Raw genomic sequence first — 19825 nt, 5'->3', positions numbered from 1 at the left:
ACAAACCACGCGTTGCCAGATCGGCAATGTTGTGCTGGGTTGGAACCCATCTCCAATCTTCAGGGCTCGTCAACTGTTGTATCTCGGAAACACGATGACTGTTAAAAACATTTAACATAACACTGTCACTGGATAGCTGAGCTAGGGCACAGCTGCTATCACTAAAAAATACTTTGCCAGAAATGTTGAAAGGTAGAGCTCTGGCTACAGTATCCACAAGCCTGGCCAAAATTAGACAACTAAGCATTTCTAACCTTGGTATAGACTCAATCTTCACTGGTGCGACACGTGACTTGGCGCAACACAAAACTACATCATATCCTCCAGGAACTGGCCATCTCAGGTAGGTGATGGCTGCATAGGCCTGGTTAGATGCATCGCAGAAACCAACAAGCATTGGAAGCCCCAACGGCTTATCAGGAACCATCGAACGTCTGAACGACACATTTCCAAGTGCCGAACGGTCCTGGAGGCTGGACACGAGCTCCGACCTCAACTCTCCAGGTATAACATCATCCCAGTTACATCCATGTATGCAAACTGAGCGCAGACAAAGCTTGGACTTAAGCAGCAATGGCGCTGCTAGACCCATTGGGTCATAAAGTTGTTGCACAATTCTCCAAACTTCTCGTTTAGTTATCAACTCAGGTAGACTTCTCCAGAGATCCTCCAGGTCTAGATCCTCTAGTAACTTTCTACCCTTAATCTTCTCGCCGTGGTTGGCTCTGACAGGTAGGAACAACTTATCCTGTTTAGGGTCCCAAACGAGGCCCAGAACTTTTACACTGTCAACATCATCTCCAGAATAAACAACAGATTTAAACTTGAAATTGCCAGGTGCAATCATATCCTCCAGCTCTTGGACCAGCTGGACAGCTTCAGGTTTACTGTTATGACCGCTCAAACAGTCATCCACGTAAGTACAAGTCTCCAATTTGACCGATGGAGGATCTTGATACAAAACAAATTCAGAACTGAGTGGTTGCTGAACATCTCTCCACACATCCTGCTGGGCTACAACGTCACAACCTCTAATCTTCTCAGATCCATAAACATCTTGAACATCCTGCTGGGAACGTCCACCAAAAATACGACCAGTGAGTCTGAGGGCGGTCACGGCCATATCTCCAGCCAAAGCCTCACCAAAGTTGATGGTTTTGGTAAGGTAGACCTCTGGCTCTCCATCAACTGTATCAGCGAAAAAAACACGTTTCAGCTGAGAATCTTCATAGGTAGCTAATAATGAATTATAGAACTTCTGAATATCAGCCACGAATGCACACTTATAACTTCTGAACCGGATAAGATTGTGCATCAGAGTATATAATGGAACTGGGCCGTCCATCATAATACTATTGAGGCTTAGCCCCTTGCAGCAGAGACTGGAATTTGCGCATATCCTCAACGGCGTGGAAATAGACTCTTTATATGCGCAGACTAGGCTCGAATAATACACGGGCTTAGTATAAGCTAGGTCTTCTGGCGAAGCTTTCTGATACACTCCACGAGACACAGCTTCTTGAAACACTTGGCAGAAGGTGCTGTATTCACCTTTTTTAATCATTCTCTGCCGGTCACGTAAGCAGATCTTATAGGCCTGCTCTGAATTGTCAAATAACACACTTGGCGGCTGCTTGTAGGGATATGAGGCCGTCCAAATATGGTTCTCAAGATCTAATGTCAGACCTTCTTCAATCAGCTGCCGCTTACGCACATCCAAGGCGGACTGCCCGGCAGCTATGGCGGCGCAATGACGGCAGTTCTTACAACCGCTGCACATTGATGGCGGCTGTATTCCCAAACTCTCAGTACTCAGGAACTCCATCTTGCTGACCTCCAACTTCACAGCTTTACAGGCGACAGGATTAGCAACAGTCCTGCCATCTGCAGACACAACTAAATAGCCTGTACCAAATAAGCTTCTGTACAGTCTAGAATCACCAACCATTTTATCTGCACACGGGAACATAGCTGGTGTTAAATGGCCGATTAAAACATCAATCTTGCCGTCGACCATAGAAAAATTATCAGGCTTCATGTTGAAAATGTCGGCGGCGGCTGTAGGATCAATAGAACGCAACCCTTCTTCAGTACCAATGCTTGGCACTACCGCCGCCTCCAGAATATGTGAATTCCGGTTGCGGTCAACCAAACAAATCTTGACTGTAGGACATGCTTGGCTCTTTCCATCTGCCAGAGAAATAGTAGCTGTGCGACCAGTAGATGGCAACTCTAACTTCTTGGCAATACTTCTAGAAATCAACGTCAAATTTGCTCCGCTGTCCCACATGGCATTGACGGTGACTTGACGTTTGTCAGCCGCCAACGCCGGGACCTGTTGCAACATCAGCATAAAATTGTTCTTGCTAAACAATTGTGACTCATACACCGCCGCAACTTGTCCACTAGCAACCGATTCATGTAATAATGAATTATGAGGCTGGTTGCAACTGTCAATGGTACAGCTGCCAAGCTTATCGGCTCTGGGACAATCGGCCACCCGATGCCCTTTTTGTAAGCAGAGCAAACAGGCGCCTATCTTCTTGATGAAGACTTTGCGTTCAGGAACAGACATATCCCTAAACTTGGAGCACTTAAACAACAGGTGATCAGAGTTACAACCTTCCGACGGGCAAGGCTGTTTCTTCTTGGTCTTAGCTGGAGACCCAGGTTTACCAACGGCTGTAGCTGCGGCCGCAGGATTACCTTTCTTCTTGGAGGGGGTGTCTACATCGAATGAACACCTCATCAAAATGGCGCCACGCTGTTCCTCTATAATCTTCAACAGCTTAGGAATATTTGGGGTATCCATCGAGCCCAACGCCAGGTTGAGCTTGTCCTGGAAATCACGTGGCAACTTTTTGGATAACATTTCCAAAAGAATAATGGTCAACCACTGGCTTGTGGTGACTTCCTCATCATCATCATCCTTAGTCAGCTGCTCGAGCTGGCTAACTGCACCACCAAACTCTGCTAAGACTGTCACAATCTGGTTGGAGTCCGACGGTTTAGGCTTCTTCTCCCATTGGTTGAAAAGGCAGAGCATCTGACGTGTTTTGGACTTAAAACGTGCGTCGAGGTAAGCCCATTGAGATTCATGTGATTGAATCTGAATTAACTGAAGTCTCAACTCTTTATTTTTGCAGACCTTTTCACTGCTCAACAATAACTGTAAATATGACGGGTCCTGTCCTACGGTAAGCTTTTTAAAATTGTCCTTGAAACTTACGTAGGCTGACTCTGAGCCGTCAAAGCTTGGAAGAAGACGTTCGTCGACACGATTCATATATCCTGGCGTGAATATAGAACCGGTGCCGAACTGTGGTGTGCCAAACGGCGACACAAATGGCGATGCTGTCGAAGCACCCGCCGTCGTTGTAGGCGGCTTCACAGGTTCAAGCTTAACCTCGGCCAGCCGTTTCATCAAAGCAGACAAAGTGTTTATAATTGGTTCTGGTAAGGGAAAATATGACCCTTTAATAACTTTCACAATCTTTATGCAACGATCATATAGTTCAGCCTTATGGTCAGGCAAATTATCACCAACTAAATCAACAACACTTTGAATGTCACTGAGCTCCTCCATAGCATCTAGAGCATCTCTTAGAGCGTTATAATCTTTTTGCACAGTAATTATATTAGAATAAATGTCACTAAACTCCTCAAGCTCTTGGATTCTCACTCCAAGCTTGCTAAAACCGACCATAATGCTATCGAATGTCTCGAACTTGTCATGGACAAGGATTGACTCCTTAGTGAAATGTCTAACATCAAGCTCTGAAGATTCACTGACCAACTTCATCACTTTATTTAGTTCACTGGTTAGGGCCTCGACGGCTGGGCGCAGCCGTAGTCCCAGTTGAGCGCCTTTATTCTTTTTAGGACCCATGATTGTCACAATAATTAACTGTACTGATTACGATTATAATAGTGTGTGGTAAGGTATCACAACCAACACATTCACAAAACTTCACAGATATTTTCTTAGCCGCATCTGTTCTGTCTCGTTTTCATTGTTTCGGTACGCATGCCTTGCCGTACACGAAATCTTAATCTCCAAGCCCTCCGAATGACCAACATGTGAATGTTTACAAATGTGTATTTATTACCATGAAAACGGTGCATCTAAAACAAAAATATAAAAATTAATAACATAATATTAATGGTTTATTATTTTTGTATATCGAGGTTGCGTGATTTCAATTTAATTAAAAATATAAAATTTCTAAAAAACTTTAAATTGGCACGAAACATACTAAATAGCATCAGAAATTGATAATTTTAGATTCGAATGATCAATAAAATTAAGGAAAATATTCGTATGTCAAAAGTTAGCAGTTAAATGGTCTATTTGTTGAAAAATTAATGTTTTAAATTTCTTCGTAAAAAATATACCATACTACACTTATTATTAAGAATTAAGATAAATTCTTACCACATTATACGTCAAACTAAGCAGGAAGGCTTATTTGAGATCTTCCACGGATTAGAGCGCATGTATATCCATCCAATACATTATTTTTATTCACGTAGCTCTTCACATGGGAATCAACAAGGAAAAAATGTGCGCGCCTTTGTTTGTTTACAAGCTAAGCGCGGAGATAATTAGGAATGCCGCGTAACACACTCATTCTCTGGTGTAAGGAAAAGGGAATTAATGGGTTCGAACTTGCCAGGGAATACAAGAAAATCATTCCAACACAGATAGTATGTCAACCATGACCAATTTTATCTAATGCCACACAGTCAACATAAAACATAAAGTGTCTATGTTAACTGCATGTCAATAGTTTTAACAGGGAAAGTAGGAGTATTGTAGAATGTATTAGTCAGTTTGTTCATCTAGTAGATGGATGGTGTGATCATTATTTTAGCTAGCAACAAATTTGACTGTATGAACTATTTTACCAGGGAGGGAGGGGATATTGGAGTACAAAATATACTCAAAGTTTTATAAAAATGCTCTCTCATTCGTTGGCTTAAAATATTTAGATAATTTAACAACATTTTGATTAGTTACAGTGTTCATATTTTTCAATCAGTAATTTATAATACAAAGTAGAATGATGTCTGTCCGTCCGTCTGTCTTTCCGTCTGTCCCTTAAGATCTCGGTAACCACTGAACCGATCGGATTCTACTCTTCAAGGTATATACCTATTGGTCCTGTGGTGGTTTTAAGCAATTTTCTTGGGGGGTGCACAGTGGGATCTTTTGAAAAAAATCGGGACATCCAAAAAATTTAAAATCAACATTTATCTATCCTAGGAATTAATAATGGCTGTAAGTAGACAGCTAAAAAGAATAATAATATTAATATGCTACATGTATTGTGTATAAAACAGTTTTCACAACCTGGGGCCTCCCGGCCGTTTTTGAGTAATTGAGCATTTTACATTGCATGGTTTGAACAATTTCGTTCTTGTTAATTTCAAATTTTCCTTCGTTAGAGGGGGAAGGAGTCAGTTTAGAGCCCAAAGTTATCTCTGCAATATTTTCAAACTTTTTAAGGCGGATCTTTCTTGACTTATGCATCATTTGCCTCTGGCGAACCGTTTCGCCGTTATTTGCCGCCGTTGGCGTGATTTTTAACGATTTTTGCCGTTCTCGCGGTTTTAATGGACATTTAAGGGATAAAGGAGTCGTTAAATAAAGATGTTTTATAAATACTTTTATTTTAGCAATTAAATTTGCTAAATTTCAAATGTTCTAAAAAAATTTGTATTTCTAACTGGTTTTGGTCCAGCAGAAATTCAAATTTGTGGATTAATTATAATATTGCAAAAACATTATATATGCGTCAGAGAGAGAGAGAGAAATATACGTTTGAGAGAGAATATAATATAAGTAATTATGTTTATACTCTTATACAAACTTTAAATGAAGATAGCTAGACTTATAATAAAGGTATTAACACAAAATCAAAAGTGTTTTGAAAATTATGTTATTGTTGTTTATATCTGTAAAAAAAAACATTTGAAAACATGCCTTATAAGTGTCCTATTTTAATTATACTGGACCTACCTAAAAATGCCAGGACTTGAACTGGGTGCATCTGAACAAACATTGTTTGCATTGAAGAAATATTTACATAGACGTTTATTTTGTTAAAATATTCAAATCGTTACTAAAGTTATGAAGGTTTAAAGATTTTTTAAAAATAGGGTAGCTTCGCTCCTCCAAAACCGCCAGACGTACTTACCAAATGGACATTAGAAATTAACAGAGGCAAAATTTAAGTTATTTCCTGGCTAAAGCAAATAAAATTACATCATTTCTTCAAATACAAGCTTATTTTTTGAAGTTTACTTTTGTCTACTCTTAATGTCCCGTTTTTGGGCAAAAGATCCCACTGTGGGGTGGGACACCCCCAACCCCCCAAAAAACGAAAATTCCTCCCCCCCCCAAAAAAAAATTCACACTTCACATAAAGTATTGGCAGAAGCACCAGAATTTAAAAAAAAAAATTTTATTTAATTTTTTTTTTAAATTACCTCAGGGGGCAAAGCCCCTAGAGGGTAGGGGCAAAGCCGCTAGTTTAATATACTGCAGGAGTCATTTTTTTTATAATAATTTAGAATACAAATCAATAAGTCATCTGTCTTATCCCTCAAGATTACCGCAACACTTGTTCTTAAGTTTTCATTTAGTATTTAATAATTATTAACATTATGTTTCCTGAATAATTATCCCTATCCTATCTATACTTTTAGAAACATTAAAGAATTACAGAAAAACGGTATTTATAGGCCAAACATATCAGAGGAAAGTCTTTTATATAAATTTTTGCTTCCACAAGATTGGAACATTTATTTCGTAGCAAAACTAATCTATAATTTTAAAAGACCATGTGTTCATCTGAAGCGTTTTGGGGGAAATATGATTTTTTAGGCTCCCATAAATGATAGATGTCTGAAACTTCTTGTAAACATTCCCATCAATGAGGAGCATAATCTTATTATATTAAGTAGTAAAGGTTTTTTTTAGTTTGAAGTTTAAGATCTCGGAAATTGTTGGTCCGAATAAGTTGTACTTTTCAGGGAATCTTTACAAATATCTTCAGATGGTTTAAGGCTATTTTTCTGACATCTTCCGCACCCCCTTAGATGCTAGGGGCGAAGCAACTAGTTAAATATAAAACATCTATAGCGGTCGGACTTCTTTTTCCACATATTTTAACATAGCATATTTATTTAAACAAATTACTAAAAATCACGAAACCTATTTTGCCCCTTCTTCTGATTAATGTAATAGGACTCTTCATTTTAGGTGATATGACAATGAATGATAAATTTATGTACATCCCTAATGACGTTTAACAAAATTACCCTTTCTTTTCATTACAATTATTGGTTGAAATATTTGGACATTGCAAATTTAAACTAAGATATGCTTGTTTTATTCGGGCAAAAACTTTAGACCTGACAAAAAATTATATGATTTAAGGAGGGGTAACAAATAAAAAGTTAAAATCCGTGGAGTGTCCTTTTGAATTCCCCCATGAGATAAGGCACATAAGAATCGTCCAATGCAATCTTTTTTTTAAGGTGTTCCTTTAAAACAAATAAAAAAGAATTCTATATTTTGGTTAATCAAAGATTTTCTTATTGAAGCAAATAATTAAAGAGCGTGTGGCTTGTGTTAATAGTAGAAAAATACTACGCATACCATTAGAACCAATCTAAGATCTAGTTTTTGGAAATATAAATATCATTTTTATGCTATGTGTACTTTAGTTGCTCCGTTGAAAAGTGTGAGGAAGGATTGGTTAGCCATTTTAGAAATTCTTAGAGACATAAAAACAAAACCTACATTCTAACATGTAAAAGGTTGTGTACTATTAATTAACACCAAAAAAAGCGATACTACCAATGTACCAAACGAGTAAATACTAAATTGCAAAATTTTACCCGCTGCATTGAAAGGACACCTGATATTGATAGTAAAAAAATGCCGCTCTAAAAAATCTGCATTCTTGGACATTTTTTTATACACGTAAATCTTGTTCTAAAAGCCTTTGCTTTTCTAAGCTTATTATTCATTATTAATGGGATTCGAGAGATGTTTTTTTGAGGTAACTTAACCGACCACCACACCCCAGAGAAAATGTACATTCTTGTAAGCAAGTTATAGTGTTTGTGGTCCTTTTAGACGTTTATTTTGCCTTTTTATTATATTGCATTCCCTTCTACGGGTTTCACAGATAATTTTTATTTCATCATCGCTTGTTATGGCCGTATGTAATCTTGTTCAAGAAATATTTTGGACAATTAAAAGATTTTTGTTTATACACATTGTCTTGAAGAATTCTATTTCTTGGAACCTTATGGAATTTTAGTCTTTTCGGGATAGGAACTCAAAATCTACAAAATAAATTGGTTTTTGTCTGCTTGTATACGTCTTAGGTGCATTTTTAAAAAACTTATTGGCGCACTGCCTCACTAAAATTAGTGAGGTTCGCTAAAAATTTTTGTGAAAAATCCTCCAAAATCGCATTAAAAATCTACAAAAATTAAACAAAATCTTATGTTGATAACCCACTTATGATTTTGTTTTTATTTTTGTAGATTTTTATGCGATTTTGGAGGATTAAAAAAAAAATTTTGCGAGCCTCACTAATTTTAGTGAGAAAGTGAGCCAAAAAGTTTTTTTTAAGAATCCACCTCCGTTTTGTTGTATCAAAAGATCTTGCTAACAGCTGTTAAACTTTGATATGAAAACTCTTCAATCTTCCCCCTTATTTATAAAATTATTTGTTATCAGTGTTCAACAAGTACTTTGTGTGAAACCGACGACCTATTTAACGCCCCCCCCCCCAAAAAAAAAAAATACTCTTTTTTTTCATTTTGAAATATTAACACAGGGAGGGTGGGCGAAGCCACGAAAATTTTAAAGCAAGAACAAAGTTACATACATGAGCGTGGAGAAGGGTAGTGTTTTCACCCCCCCCCCCCACAAAACAAGATATAATGAAAAACTTCCTACCTCTTTTTTTTCATTTTTCATAATTTTCATAATTTTGGTTTGACACAACCTCCCCCCCGGTAAAACCCTGTGCAAAACTCGTTACAATCACTGAGAATAGAGACGAAGCTAGGTGCGCTTTGGATACCATGTCTATCATTTAAATACTTAAACTTTTAGTTGATTTAAATTCAAAAGAAAAAAAACATGAGATTACCTAATTGAAAGAAATACCACACCTTTTAGCCAAAACTATATGTTTTTTTGGGGTAAATTTAATCATTGAATATGTAAATTGGTAAAGTAAAGTTTCTTGATAGGGTATACACGAAAAAAACAAATATGGAGTTGATTCGCTTAAAAAAAATTTGTTTCTGGCATTTAAACAACAATTAGATATCATATACGTTCCATTCAATTTTGGTTGTTTTATTAGCTTCTTTACATATTTCTATATCTAAAAGAATTTCGTACTTTTAAAGCTTAACATAATCAAGCATTTTAGGATTAAGCTTTTCCATGACTTATTTTTGGATTGTATATTCAAAAGCCAAAAATGTTTAGTTTTTCTTTCATATGCCCTAACCAAGGATTCAACAAAGCATGATTCCTTACAAGGGCCTTAGAAAACCTAACATAAAAGTCAAATATGAAATGCGCTTCTATAGATGTTTAAGTTCTTGTCGTATATTTATGTCTTTATTAACCTAAGAAAACAATAAGCACATAAAAGTTAACAAACGTATTATATTTGTAGTTAACAATGTTACAAAAATCTACCAGTTAAAATATTAGAAAAAAAACACGAAACCTTTTATAGCATTAAATAACAACTGAAGGATGGGACATTGGCCGTTAAATCACACTGGTACCCACGCTATCTTATTCTTTAGCTTAGGAACTTTGGGTACTTTTATAGACTTGTGTTTGGTAGTTTTCACACTTTTCAACCAATAATTTTGAGTTACAGAATGGTTAATTTTGTGATGTAAATCAATTTATTATTTATTGTCTTATACCTTAAGATCCCTGATAATATAACTCAATATATATTACATATGAAAGCATATTTTAATAAATATAAAACAAGGATGAATACCATGAAAACCATAAGTAACAAAGCTAAAAAATTATGTATGGAAAAGGTATTGAGAAAATCACGAAAACTTGAAAATCTAGAAAGTGATCAAGCACCCCAAACAACAGACAGATGGACAAGACGATGTATAGATTAGATAGGCAATTTAATCTAGGAATCTACACTGAAAATTTCAGCTATCTATCTTGAATAGGAGCCGATAAAATTACGTTTTCTCCAAACTGTCTCTTACAGACAAACGGACATTTCAAATTATAGTGTAACTTCGCTGCTAATTATTGGGTATAATATAGAGTTGTTTCACTAGATGGTTGCTATACTTTCGATAAATGTTTCAGTTTGACGAAGACCAAACTGCATTACTTTTGCACCACTTTTGACGTCATATTCTTCATCTCTTTATTAGGGGTTTTCTTTCCCACTCTTCCTCTCATCTTCTTCATTTTATGACGTCACAGGAATCAAAAGTGACACAAAAGTAATGCAGTTTGTTCTTGATTCACTTTTGCACCACTTTTGACGTCATATTCTCCATCTCTATTTTAGGGGTTTTCTTTCTCTCTTCTCCAACTGGTTATTCTCTCATAACAAAATTTATAAAATTATTACTTCATTTTTTGGATCTCGACAATTTTCTCAGTCACTTATATTCCTAATTTTGTCTACATTTCTCATATAAAGGGTGAGCAAAAAATCGTAGATTTTGAAAATTAAAATTGCGCGACTTGATTTACTTGCAAGTCGATTTTAAGTCAGTTAGGATATTTAACCACGTATCTTCTAAACTATGCGTAGCACAGGAATCGTTTTTATATTTCCAAAAACTAGAGTTCATAGCGGTTCTAACAGTATGCATTCATTTTTCTAACATTAATACAAGCCAAGCAATTAGAATTTTAAAAATCTACGTATTTTTTTGGCTCAACCTTTACATCTACCTTTTTATTTCTCTTTCAGAATTTTTCTATCCAATCTTTTCTTTTCAACATTTCTATGAACTATCTAGGAATATTTCTTGAGGGATATGACAATGAACGATGAATTAATGAACATTTCAAATTACCCGCTATGTAAATCAAAAAGTTTGCTTGAATTGGGTCATGTGAAGGAAACAAAGTTGCGGGTTTCGTCATATTTTGACAGGTTGTTTTAGGTTAAGTTAGGTTAGGTAATTGACCTGCTGGGTTAGACAATTGGCCCCGCAGGGTTAGGGCTAGTAATAGGAGAAAAGCTACTGTGAAAATATGACGAAACCCAAATTTCGTTTCCTCACATGACCCGGATTGTTTTGTATGAAGCCTAAAATTTCAATAACTACTGAACTAATTAGGTTTTCCTTTTTAGGAAAGCTTTACAAAGGTTTCAGAAAGACTTTATGCTATGTTTTTAGATTTAAGACTTGGGTTGGTTTTAGGCTATTTTCTGTCATTCTAATCTATCTAGTTTTATAGAATCAATTATTAAGAGATAGATAATGGAAAACAAGGATGATAACATCCATTAAAGCGAAGCTCTTAAATGGAAGGACAAACGATCAATAACCCTAGAAGAGTGTCAGAACTGAATAAACTAAATATTAATGAATAACCTTATATGTACAAAATTGTAAGTATTTTTTTTGCAAAACTGATTAACTACATGATACTGTTTAAGGACATACTGAAGTTTTTATGACTTGATTATAGAAATGCTTCGCTTATCACGTTGTACCTTGTTGCAATAGGAATCAATATTCAAAGAATCAGGTGAATAGGATAATTTTAACATACAAAGATTTGTTGTCAAAAAAGAAAAAAAAATCAGCTTGTTTAAATGGACGTAGGGACTTTTTGGTAGCAATTATAGAGTTGCTACGCTTTGTAAGTCGTACCTAACTGTTATAGATATCAGCAAACAAAGTTTGAAATCGATAGGAAAATTCTAGCCTGTTTAAGTTAACAAAAACTAACTGTAACGGAAGGACGGACCGACCCTAATTATAGAAAAGCTTCGTTTTTTAAAAAGAGAGATAAGAGGAAAAAGTGATAGAAAGATAGATAGATAAAAGAAATAATGTAACAAGAGAAAGAAAGAGAAAAATAGATAGAAAGATAGGTAAGTAAAAAGAGAGACAGAGAGAGAAATAAGAAAGAAAGAGATAAAGGTGTGTGAAGTTAAGTAAAGTTAAAATTTAGTGGCTTAACTTAGGTCAAGTTAGGCCATGCAAAGTACTCTCTACCCCCTCCCCCCCCCCATTCCCCTAAACAACAAAAAAATGCCCACACAACCAAACATGACCCTACAGCCCTGTGGGACAAAAATGCAACCCTGGCCCCCTTTGAATACACAAAAGAACCCCCCCCCCCCCATAATTCCTGTCTTCTCTGTAAAATTTAACCGTGTGCGTAAAAGTGAATTTTGTTACGCGCCGCGCGATTGTCACTTTAAAAGGTACGCATTTTTAGCGTAAATTTTACGGTGCTCTAGCAAACACACACTAAAAATTATTTTAGCAAAACCATTTAAAACTTCTTAAGAATAGTGCGGTTAGGTAACTTTCAATTTTTTTGTGGCCAGTTTTAGTAAATTAGCATGAAATTTAAAAAGTTTTACCACCCTAAAATTTAAGTCGGTGTGATAAATCCTGAAAAAGCCAACGAACCTATAATTGGACAACTAATCCACTTTATTGCTATTTGAATTTTTTTCAACTATCTCCTGGGGATCTAACCATATGGGGCCGTATAAGAGGCGTATCTAATTAAATACTTTTATTTTTGCTATTTAGATATTTTAACAGTTTTGAAAGCGCGTCACAACGTATATTTCTTCAAGCCCAATGGTTAAGTGAAGAAGATACACACACGCACAAACACACACACATCTACATATATACTTCCCATATTTCCCCTCGGGGGAAGGTAGGGTTAGGGATTAAGGAGAAGAAGGGTGGGGGGGGGGGGCAAATGAAGAAGATACTTCCATTCCCCCCTCCCTCCTCCATGTTTAAGCATTAAAAGATGGGCACTACTAAGACCATGCATATCTTGGATAGATAGATAGATAGCAACACACAGATAGAAAGATAGCGAACATGAACCGAGGGTACATATATGGGTGGATAACCGCGGGACATCTTCAATTGACGTCCATCTCCCCTCCTGTACACATCAAAGCGGATTAATAATCCCGCTATTAACCTATCCCTGTGCCCATCCTTTCCCCACTCCTTCCCTCTGAACCCTCCCAAGGCCTGCCTTTGACCTCACGCTGAAAAAATGAAGGTAGGCTTCCCTAAAAAGTTTTAGCATGTTAAAAAAAGTTATATATATATATATATATAAATGTTATATAGTTATGTGTATTTAAACAAAAGTTATTTGTAGTGTCAATTTTTAAGGATTGGCCGCTCAAGGCCAGATGTGTGACTTTTTTTGACCATCTTCTAAAAGGATGGATGGCATTTTTTTAAATTAGTGGTCAAATGGTCATTTTTCAACCCTTTGAGACCGATTTTATTAAATTCTGTTAACCCTTCGTGAAAAATTTGTATAAACTTTTGTAGTTATTTATTTATACTTGTATGTTATTTACTCTCTAAATTTTAAACATATTTAACGATATCTTTTTATTTTTGGTTAAAGTTACTCTTTTTTTTTAAAGCGCACCTAATCAATAAGTAGGGCATGTCATTGTCCACACGTCTTTTGGGAGGTCACTGGGTCATAGTAACTCAAGGAGCCAACAAAACAGGAATTACTTCTGTATTTTTTTTTCATTTTATAATCTACCTAAACAGTCTATATATACTATTATATAAAGTAGTAAGCTTTTTTTGTTTTATGTCAAATGTAACAAAATATCCGTTTTAGTTGGGTTAAAAATAGCCATTTTAGTATTCAAATGTTAATAAGCTTTAATATACCTTTAAAATTAACAGTTAAAACATTTAAATTAAAATCGTGGACACGAATAAAGATTTTAAAAATGAAAGATTTTAAAAAATGTGGGGAATAGAAAAATATTTTTTCGCCAGTTTATATGTTTATTTTATTAATTTGTTATTGTCGATAAGTTTAAAACTTGAAATGTTATCTTATCTTAAAGAACTTTAATTTTGACTGGCATAAAAGTTGGAAGCCAAAAGGCGTTTTCACACAAAAACCCATGTGAAGCACTTTACATAAATTAGAAAAATGGCAGAGGGGGTAAGGGGGGGGGGGTCATATTTTGTTTGTTTATTCATTACAATATAATATTGAGTAATGAGTAGCTCCGCAGGGTGAAGATACTGCAGTTGTAGGGCAGGGTTTGTCATAGGAAAATTACCCCACACCTTATTTCAAAAATAATGAGGAGGGGGGGGGGGGGCGTAACAGTCCTAAACTTATACTTGTTTCAAAGCACCAACAAAAACCTTTCTTCTTAACTTGTCATATCCTTGTCCCTGAAAATTAAGATGACATCTGGGTAATTAACTAAATAAGGTAATGTTCAGAGTTTAAAGGGTAATAAAAAGAATGCATATAAAATAACATGGTTACATACACACCTTTTTGCTAGAAAGTACACTCTTTATCATGTTTTTTTTAAAAGTGAATATTTTCTTTAATTATTGTGTGTCCATCCATCCGTCCGTTCGGAACGGATGACTTTTTTCGTTAATTTGGGCATGTTTGAATTGTCCTGTCGATTTCAAATTTTGTATGGTGATTCCTGTAGTAGTTAGGCACGATTTAAAAAGCGTAGCGACTCTAAAATCGTTACAAGAATGTCCGTAGGTTTATTTAAAACTATTTTAAACAACTAATTTTTATGTGATGTAATGTAATAATCCGATTGATCTGATTTTTTGAATACTGATTCCTATGACAACAAAGTACATTTTAAAAGTGAAGCACCTATACAATCAAGTCCTAAAAATGTAAGTATGCCCTTAAACAGAATTCTGTATTTAAGAAATTTTGCAACAAATTTACGTATAATTTTGTCAAAACTTATATATTATTATTTTGTATATTCACTTCTGACACTCTACAAGAGTTAATGTTCGTTTGTCCTACCCTTTCAGAGCTTTTATGAATGCTGTCATCCTTGTTTTGGTACTTTTGATATGTTTTTTTTCTTTAGAAGTGTAACTACTCTTTAATAAAAAACAATAAGTCTTCCGAATTTGCAAATTAAACTTTTTAATTAAATGAAAACTTTTTAAATAACCAAAAAATCGTTTATATTGCATTATACTTTGATACTATTCGAGATTATTTAAGCTGTGCTACTTTTTTTCAATAAGATTAAAGTCAAACTCAAGAAAGAAATGAAAATTGGAGATAGGAAAGTGCCATTTTAAAGACTGACGAACCAAATAATAGGCAGCTATGTTACAGAAAATTGCAAAAGTGAATGTAAAAAGAAGAACCGACAGACAGACCCTAGCTATAAAAAAAAGAGATTCTTTTCACATCACATCAACTTTACATTTGTATTTAAATGTAAAAAAAAACCGACAGACAGACCCTAGCTATAAAAAAAGAGATTCTTCTAACATCACATCAACTTTACATTTGAATTAAAATGTAAAAAAAATCTGTTACTCATTTCCACTTACATATTAAAATATAAAAATATTTCCGTCTAATTTTGTCACTTTAGATTACACTAGCGGCTACGCCCCTAGAGGCCTCTAGTGGCACTTTAAATGGTTTTGTTTGTTAAAGTCTCTACAATAATTCTTTAGTACGATACCTCTTTATTTTACGTTGAGGTTTCCCGCATTTAAAAAAATTTCCATTTTTTTGTCATTTCTCTTGGGAGGGTGGTGGTACCCTCACCCAAAATAGTTATAAACCTTCCCGGGAACCATGAGAATCTACCCTGTTAAGAAGAACCCGATCGGTTCAGCGGTGAGCGAGATCTTTCGGTACACACAGACACACAAACAAACATCCTGTTACTTTAGTATAAGGCTAAGATGTTCATGGAAAAAAACAATTTTGTACATAAGTAGCGAAGCTAATATGCTTATTAAACTATTAAAAAAAGAACAGTAAACTTTAATATGACCTAAAGCTTTTATTGGTACTTGCTTACATGTGGTAGACTGGAGCACCGAAAACCCCCCCCCCCGCTTAGTTTTGACAAAAATCAAAAATAAGGGGGGGGTAGTTTTTTAATGTCTGGAAAACGGCAAGGAGGAAAAGTGCAGGGAAAGGCAAAGACTTTTTGTTCAAAACCCCCCCCTTAATTTTGAAGAAAATCAAAAATAAGGGGGGGGTAGTTTTTTCACTGTACAACACGCCAGAAAGTTGAGTGAGGTAAATCAAGTAAATCCAGTATACCAAAGGGGAATGCTTATTACAGGGATATTCATGTTTTGGGGCATAATTTCCTTATTTATTGACTGATTTTAAAGTAAAAGTAAAAGGTTTTAATTTTGTGCGCACAAAATTAAAACCTTTTACTTTTACTTTAAAATCAGTCAATAAATAAGGAAATTATGCCCCAAAACATGAATATCCCTGTAATAAGCATTCCCCTTTGGTATACTGGATTTACTTGATTTACCTCACTCAACTTTCTGGCGTGTTATACAGTGAAAAAACTACCCCCCCCTTATTTTTGATTTTCTTCAAAATTAAGGGGGGGGTTAAAAACTACCCCCCCCTTATTTTTGATTTTTGTCAAAACTAAGCGGGGGGGGGGGTTTTCGGTGCTCCGGTCTTCACATGTAAGCAAGCACCCTTTTATTTAGTGTTATACGTCTATGTAAGTGTACTAGTGGATACGCCCCTAGAACCCTCTAGAGACCCCTAATGTGGGATTGTGAAAAGTCTACCCCTCCATTTTTATTTTGAGTTTTAAAAAAATAAGTATAACAATATTTTTTAGGGGAAGTCATTTTTTTCGAGGCAGGAGATACCCTACCCAAAAATAGTTAAAAACCTTCCCTAGACATTTTAAAAGCTTCAATATAAAGGAGAACCATATCGGTTCTGTGGTTAACCAGATCCTTTGATACAGACAAAAAAGCTTACTACTTTATATAATTTTTTTTTCTCTTGTAGAAGTGAATCAAGCAATATTAGCTTGGTCGTTTTAGACAATAGGATAGAGGCAAAGACGGCCAGTTAAGCTCACTAGGTATATTCTAATTATAGAGTAGCTGCACTGAAAAGAACATTAATTTTCTTGTTATTTTAAAATTATTGATTTCATTTATAACACAAACAAATCTTATATTTGTATGGAGGAGTTTTTGGGATAAAATTGAAACATTTTTTTGGCAAAACAAAGCGAAAAATCTTTTAGTTATTAATTAATGATGTAATGTTGTCTTTTGTAAATTGCTTAAAATAAAGGAATAGGGGGGGGGGGGGGGGAAAGGTTATTATATCAATAGAATTAGAATCATCAACTTTTTGCGTTTTAACTGATATGTATCAATTTTTTTTAATGGATATTTTTCAATTTTCTAAAATTGTGAAATGTCCATATAGAATGTATATTATTAACATATTAGAATCATAAATAGTAAGCAACAGTTATCAGCTTTTCTTTGTTAAATCGCCTCACCCTATTTTTTCAAAAGCGAAGAATTTCTACATTTTGTGTTAGTCCGTTAGTATGTTGTCGTCATCGTTATTTTAGGCATGTTAGAATTGTCCTATCGTTTGCAAACTTTATTTGATATATTTGACTGGCAGAAAAATAGCTTAAAACCACCTGAGGATATTTATAAACCCTCCATAACAAGAACAACAAAATTTCCGAAATCTGTAGTATCAGACAAAAAAAACCTTACTACTTTTTATAATGCTTGACTGTATGATTTCTATAGCTTCGCTTTTATGGATGTTTTTATATTTGTTCTAATCATTTTTATATTCATTCATACTTCTTCTATCAACATAAAGTCCATACAAAATTTAGATTTAGAAATTTCCCAGAAATTTGAACATTGAACCTTTGATAAACCCCCTCTGTTATGTTATTAGATTTTAATGGTTTATGTTATTTGTATCTTAGTAATAAACAAAGTTCATTGCTAACATGTCAACTATACAATTGTCACTTAGGCCTTGGGATTGTTTTATGCTATTTTTCTGCTTTTCCTACATCTATAATATAGATCTCCTAGATTTTAAGATCCTATTCGCTAGTATGTTAATATAATATTAGAACAAAGACTTAGTTTTAAGGGATGATTTTTTTCGGATTTTTATACAAAACTGGAAAATTACTGCAATTTCTAATGGTAATCAGAAATAATTGAGTGAATATAGTATCAAAGTTTGGACTTTTATTGTGCTTTTATCTGACGCTAAAGATAAAAAGAATTTACTACTTAATAGGATATAAAAAATTCTTATTAAAAATTCTTATAAGAAAGCCTTATTGTTATTAAAAAGGAAAAATAGTTAAAAATATTTTTATTTTACACAATATGATATTTAAATGAATAGACACAATGATAAATTAATCATTAAACTCATCGCATGGAGGGAGGGGATATTGGTTTCAAGGACGTCCAAGCTTTTTTATTTTGAATCAATTTATCTTTCATAGTCTTATCCCTTAAGCTCCCTGATATTGGAATCATCTTGAGACACCTATCTATCACACATATTACCATAATATTCCATAAAGTCACAAATATATGGAAACAATTTCAGGGATAAAGGAAAAGGTTAATAAAATATAAATTTTTGTTGTATAATCCCTTTCGTAACATCGTACCTTATGGGGCGATTCTTCGTATTTTTCACAGTAGCTTTTCTCCTATTTCTAGCCCCTGCGGGGGGCTCTAACCCTGCAGGGCCAATTACCTAACCTTGTAAGGCAATCACCTGACCCAATATAACATAACCAATTTAAAAATACGACGCATCGCCCCTTATGGGGCGATGTTACGAAAGGAACTATTCCCAATTTTTGTTATCTCCCCAACAATATATTAAATAAAATTGTATGGCGACACAATTCTTGTTGAATTGAAATTAAAGTCTGTATCTCAAGCTTATTTTATTCTCCATTTATCTATCCTAGCATCCCTGAAAAATTAACATCATAGTAGGGATGAAAATAACGGACATTATTATTCTTGTGTTTAATTCAACAGTATTCATAAAAGTTAGGGATTCAGGGATGGAACAATGAAAAATATTTTCTCGTATTCTTTCGAATCCGGTGGATAGGAACCGGTTCTCATCCATAAGAAAAAGCTATGTCTAGCATCGTATTATATCCAGCTTTCTACGAATATAAAAATGTACAATCTTACAATTAAAACAAGTTTTTTGCCCGTGCCTTCGGCACCTCGGGGCTAAAAAAACTGGTTTAATCTTATAATTGTACATTCTATATCCGCGGAAAGCGGTTTATAATACGATGCGAGAAATAACTATTAAATTTTCCTCAAAAAGTATATGAGCGAAGCTTTGCTTTTGATGGTTGAAAACATTTGGGTAAAGCAAGAGCAATACTGATGAAAGTGCACATTTTATAAGGGAAAAAAGCTACTTTATTTCAATCGTGTTATGTTTGTATGTATTTCTATCCTTATCCACCTTCTTCTCTTTTAATAACTCCTCAATAACAATTATCTTTTTAGGCATTACATTTAGTTTACTTTTTACATAAACATAATGTAATAAAACTCTATTAAAAACTTAAATATTGTGGATAGATTTATGAAAAGTAAATTAGAAAACAATGTTACTTTTAGTAAATATAAAAAGAAATCATAACGAGCTTAATTTAAATCAACTACAAAAAATACATGGAAT

General features: G+C 34.7%; 2 protein-coding genes across 4 annotated transcripts in view; one reads left to right on the top strand and one right to left on the bottom strand.

The window, feature by feature from the left end:
• Nucleotides 1-17134, bottom strand: part of LOC145324885 (uncharacterized protein sll0005-like) — a 103344-nt gene extending 86210 nt beyond the window's left edge. Inside the window, exon 1 of the mRNA XM_080167599.1 lies at nucleotides 17098-17134. The gene's annotated coding sequence lies outside the window, so the exon portion shown is untranslated. The remainder of the gene's footprint in view (nucleotides 1-17097) is intronic.
• LOC145324883 (uncharacterized) overlaps nucleotides 13184-19825 on the top strand; it is a 73709-nt gene continuing 67067 nt past the window's right edge. For all 3 annotated transcript variants that reach the window (XM_080167594.1, XM_080167593.1, XM_080167595.1), the window contains exon 1: nucleotides 13184-13324. In XM_080167594.1, coding sequence (XP_080023720.1) covers nucleotides 13319-13324 — 6 coding nt within the window. In that variant the 5' untranslated portion in view covers nucleotides 13184-13318. The remainder of the gene's footprint in view (nucleotides 13325-19825) is intronic.

This window comes from Acartia tonsa, chromosome 7 (genome assembly GCF_053477335.1).
Source record: "Acartia tonsa isolate MP-2025a chromosome 7, ASM5347733v1, whole genome shotgun sequence".
Lineage (NCBI taxonomy): Eukaryota > Metazoa > Arthropoda > Copepoda > Calanoida > Acartiidae > Acartia > Acartia tonsa.
This window is presented reverse-complemented; position numbering and strand designations above follow the sequence as displayed.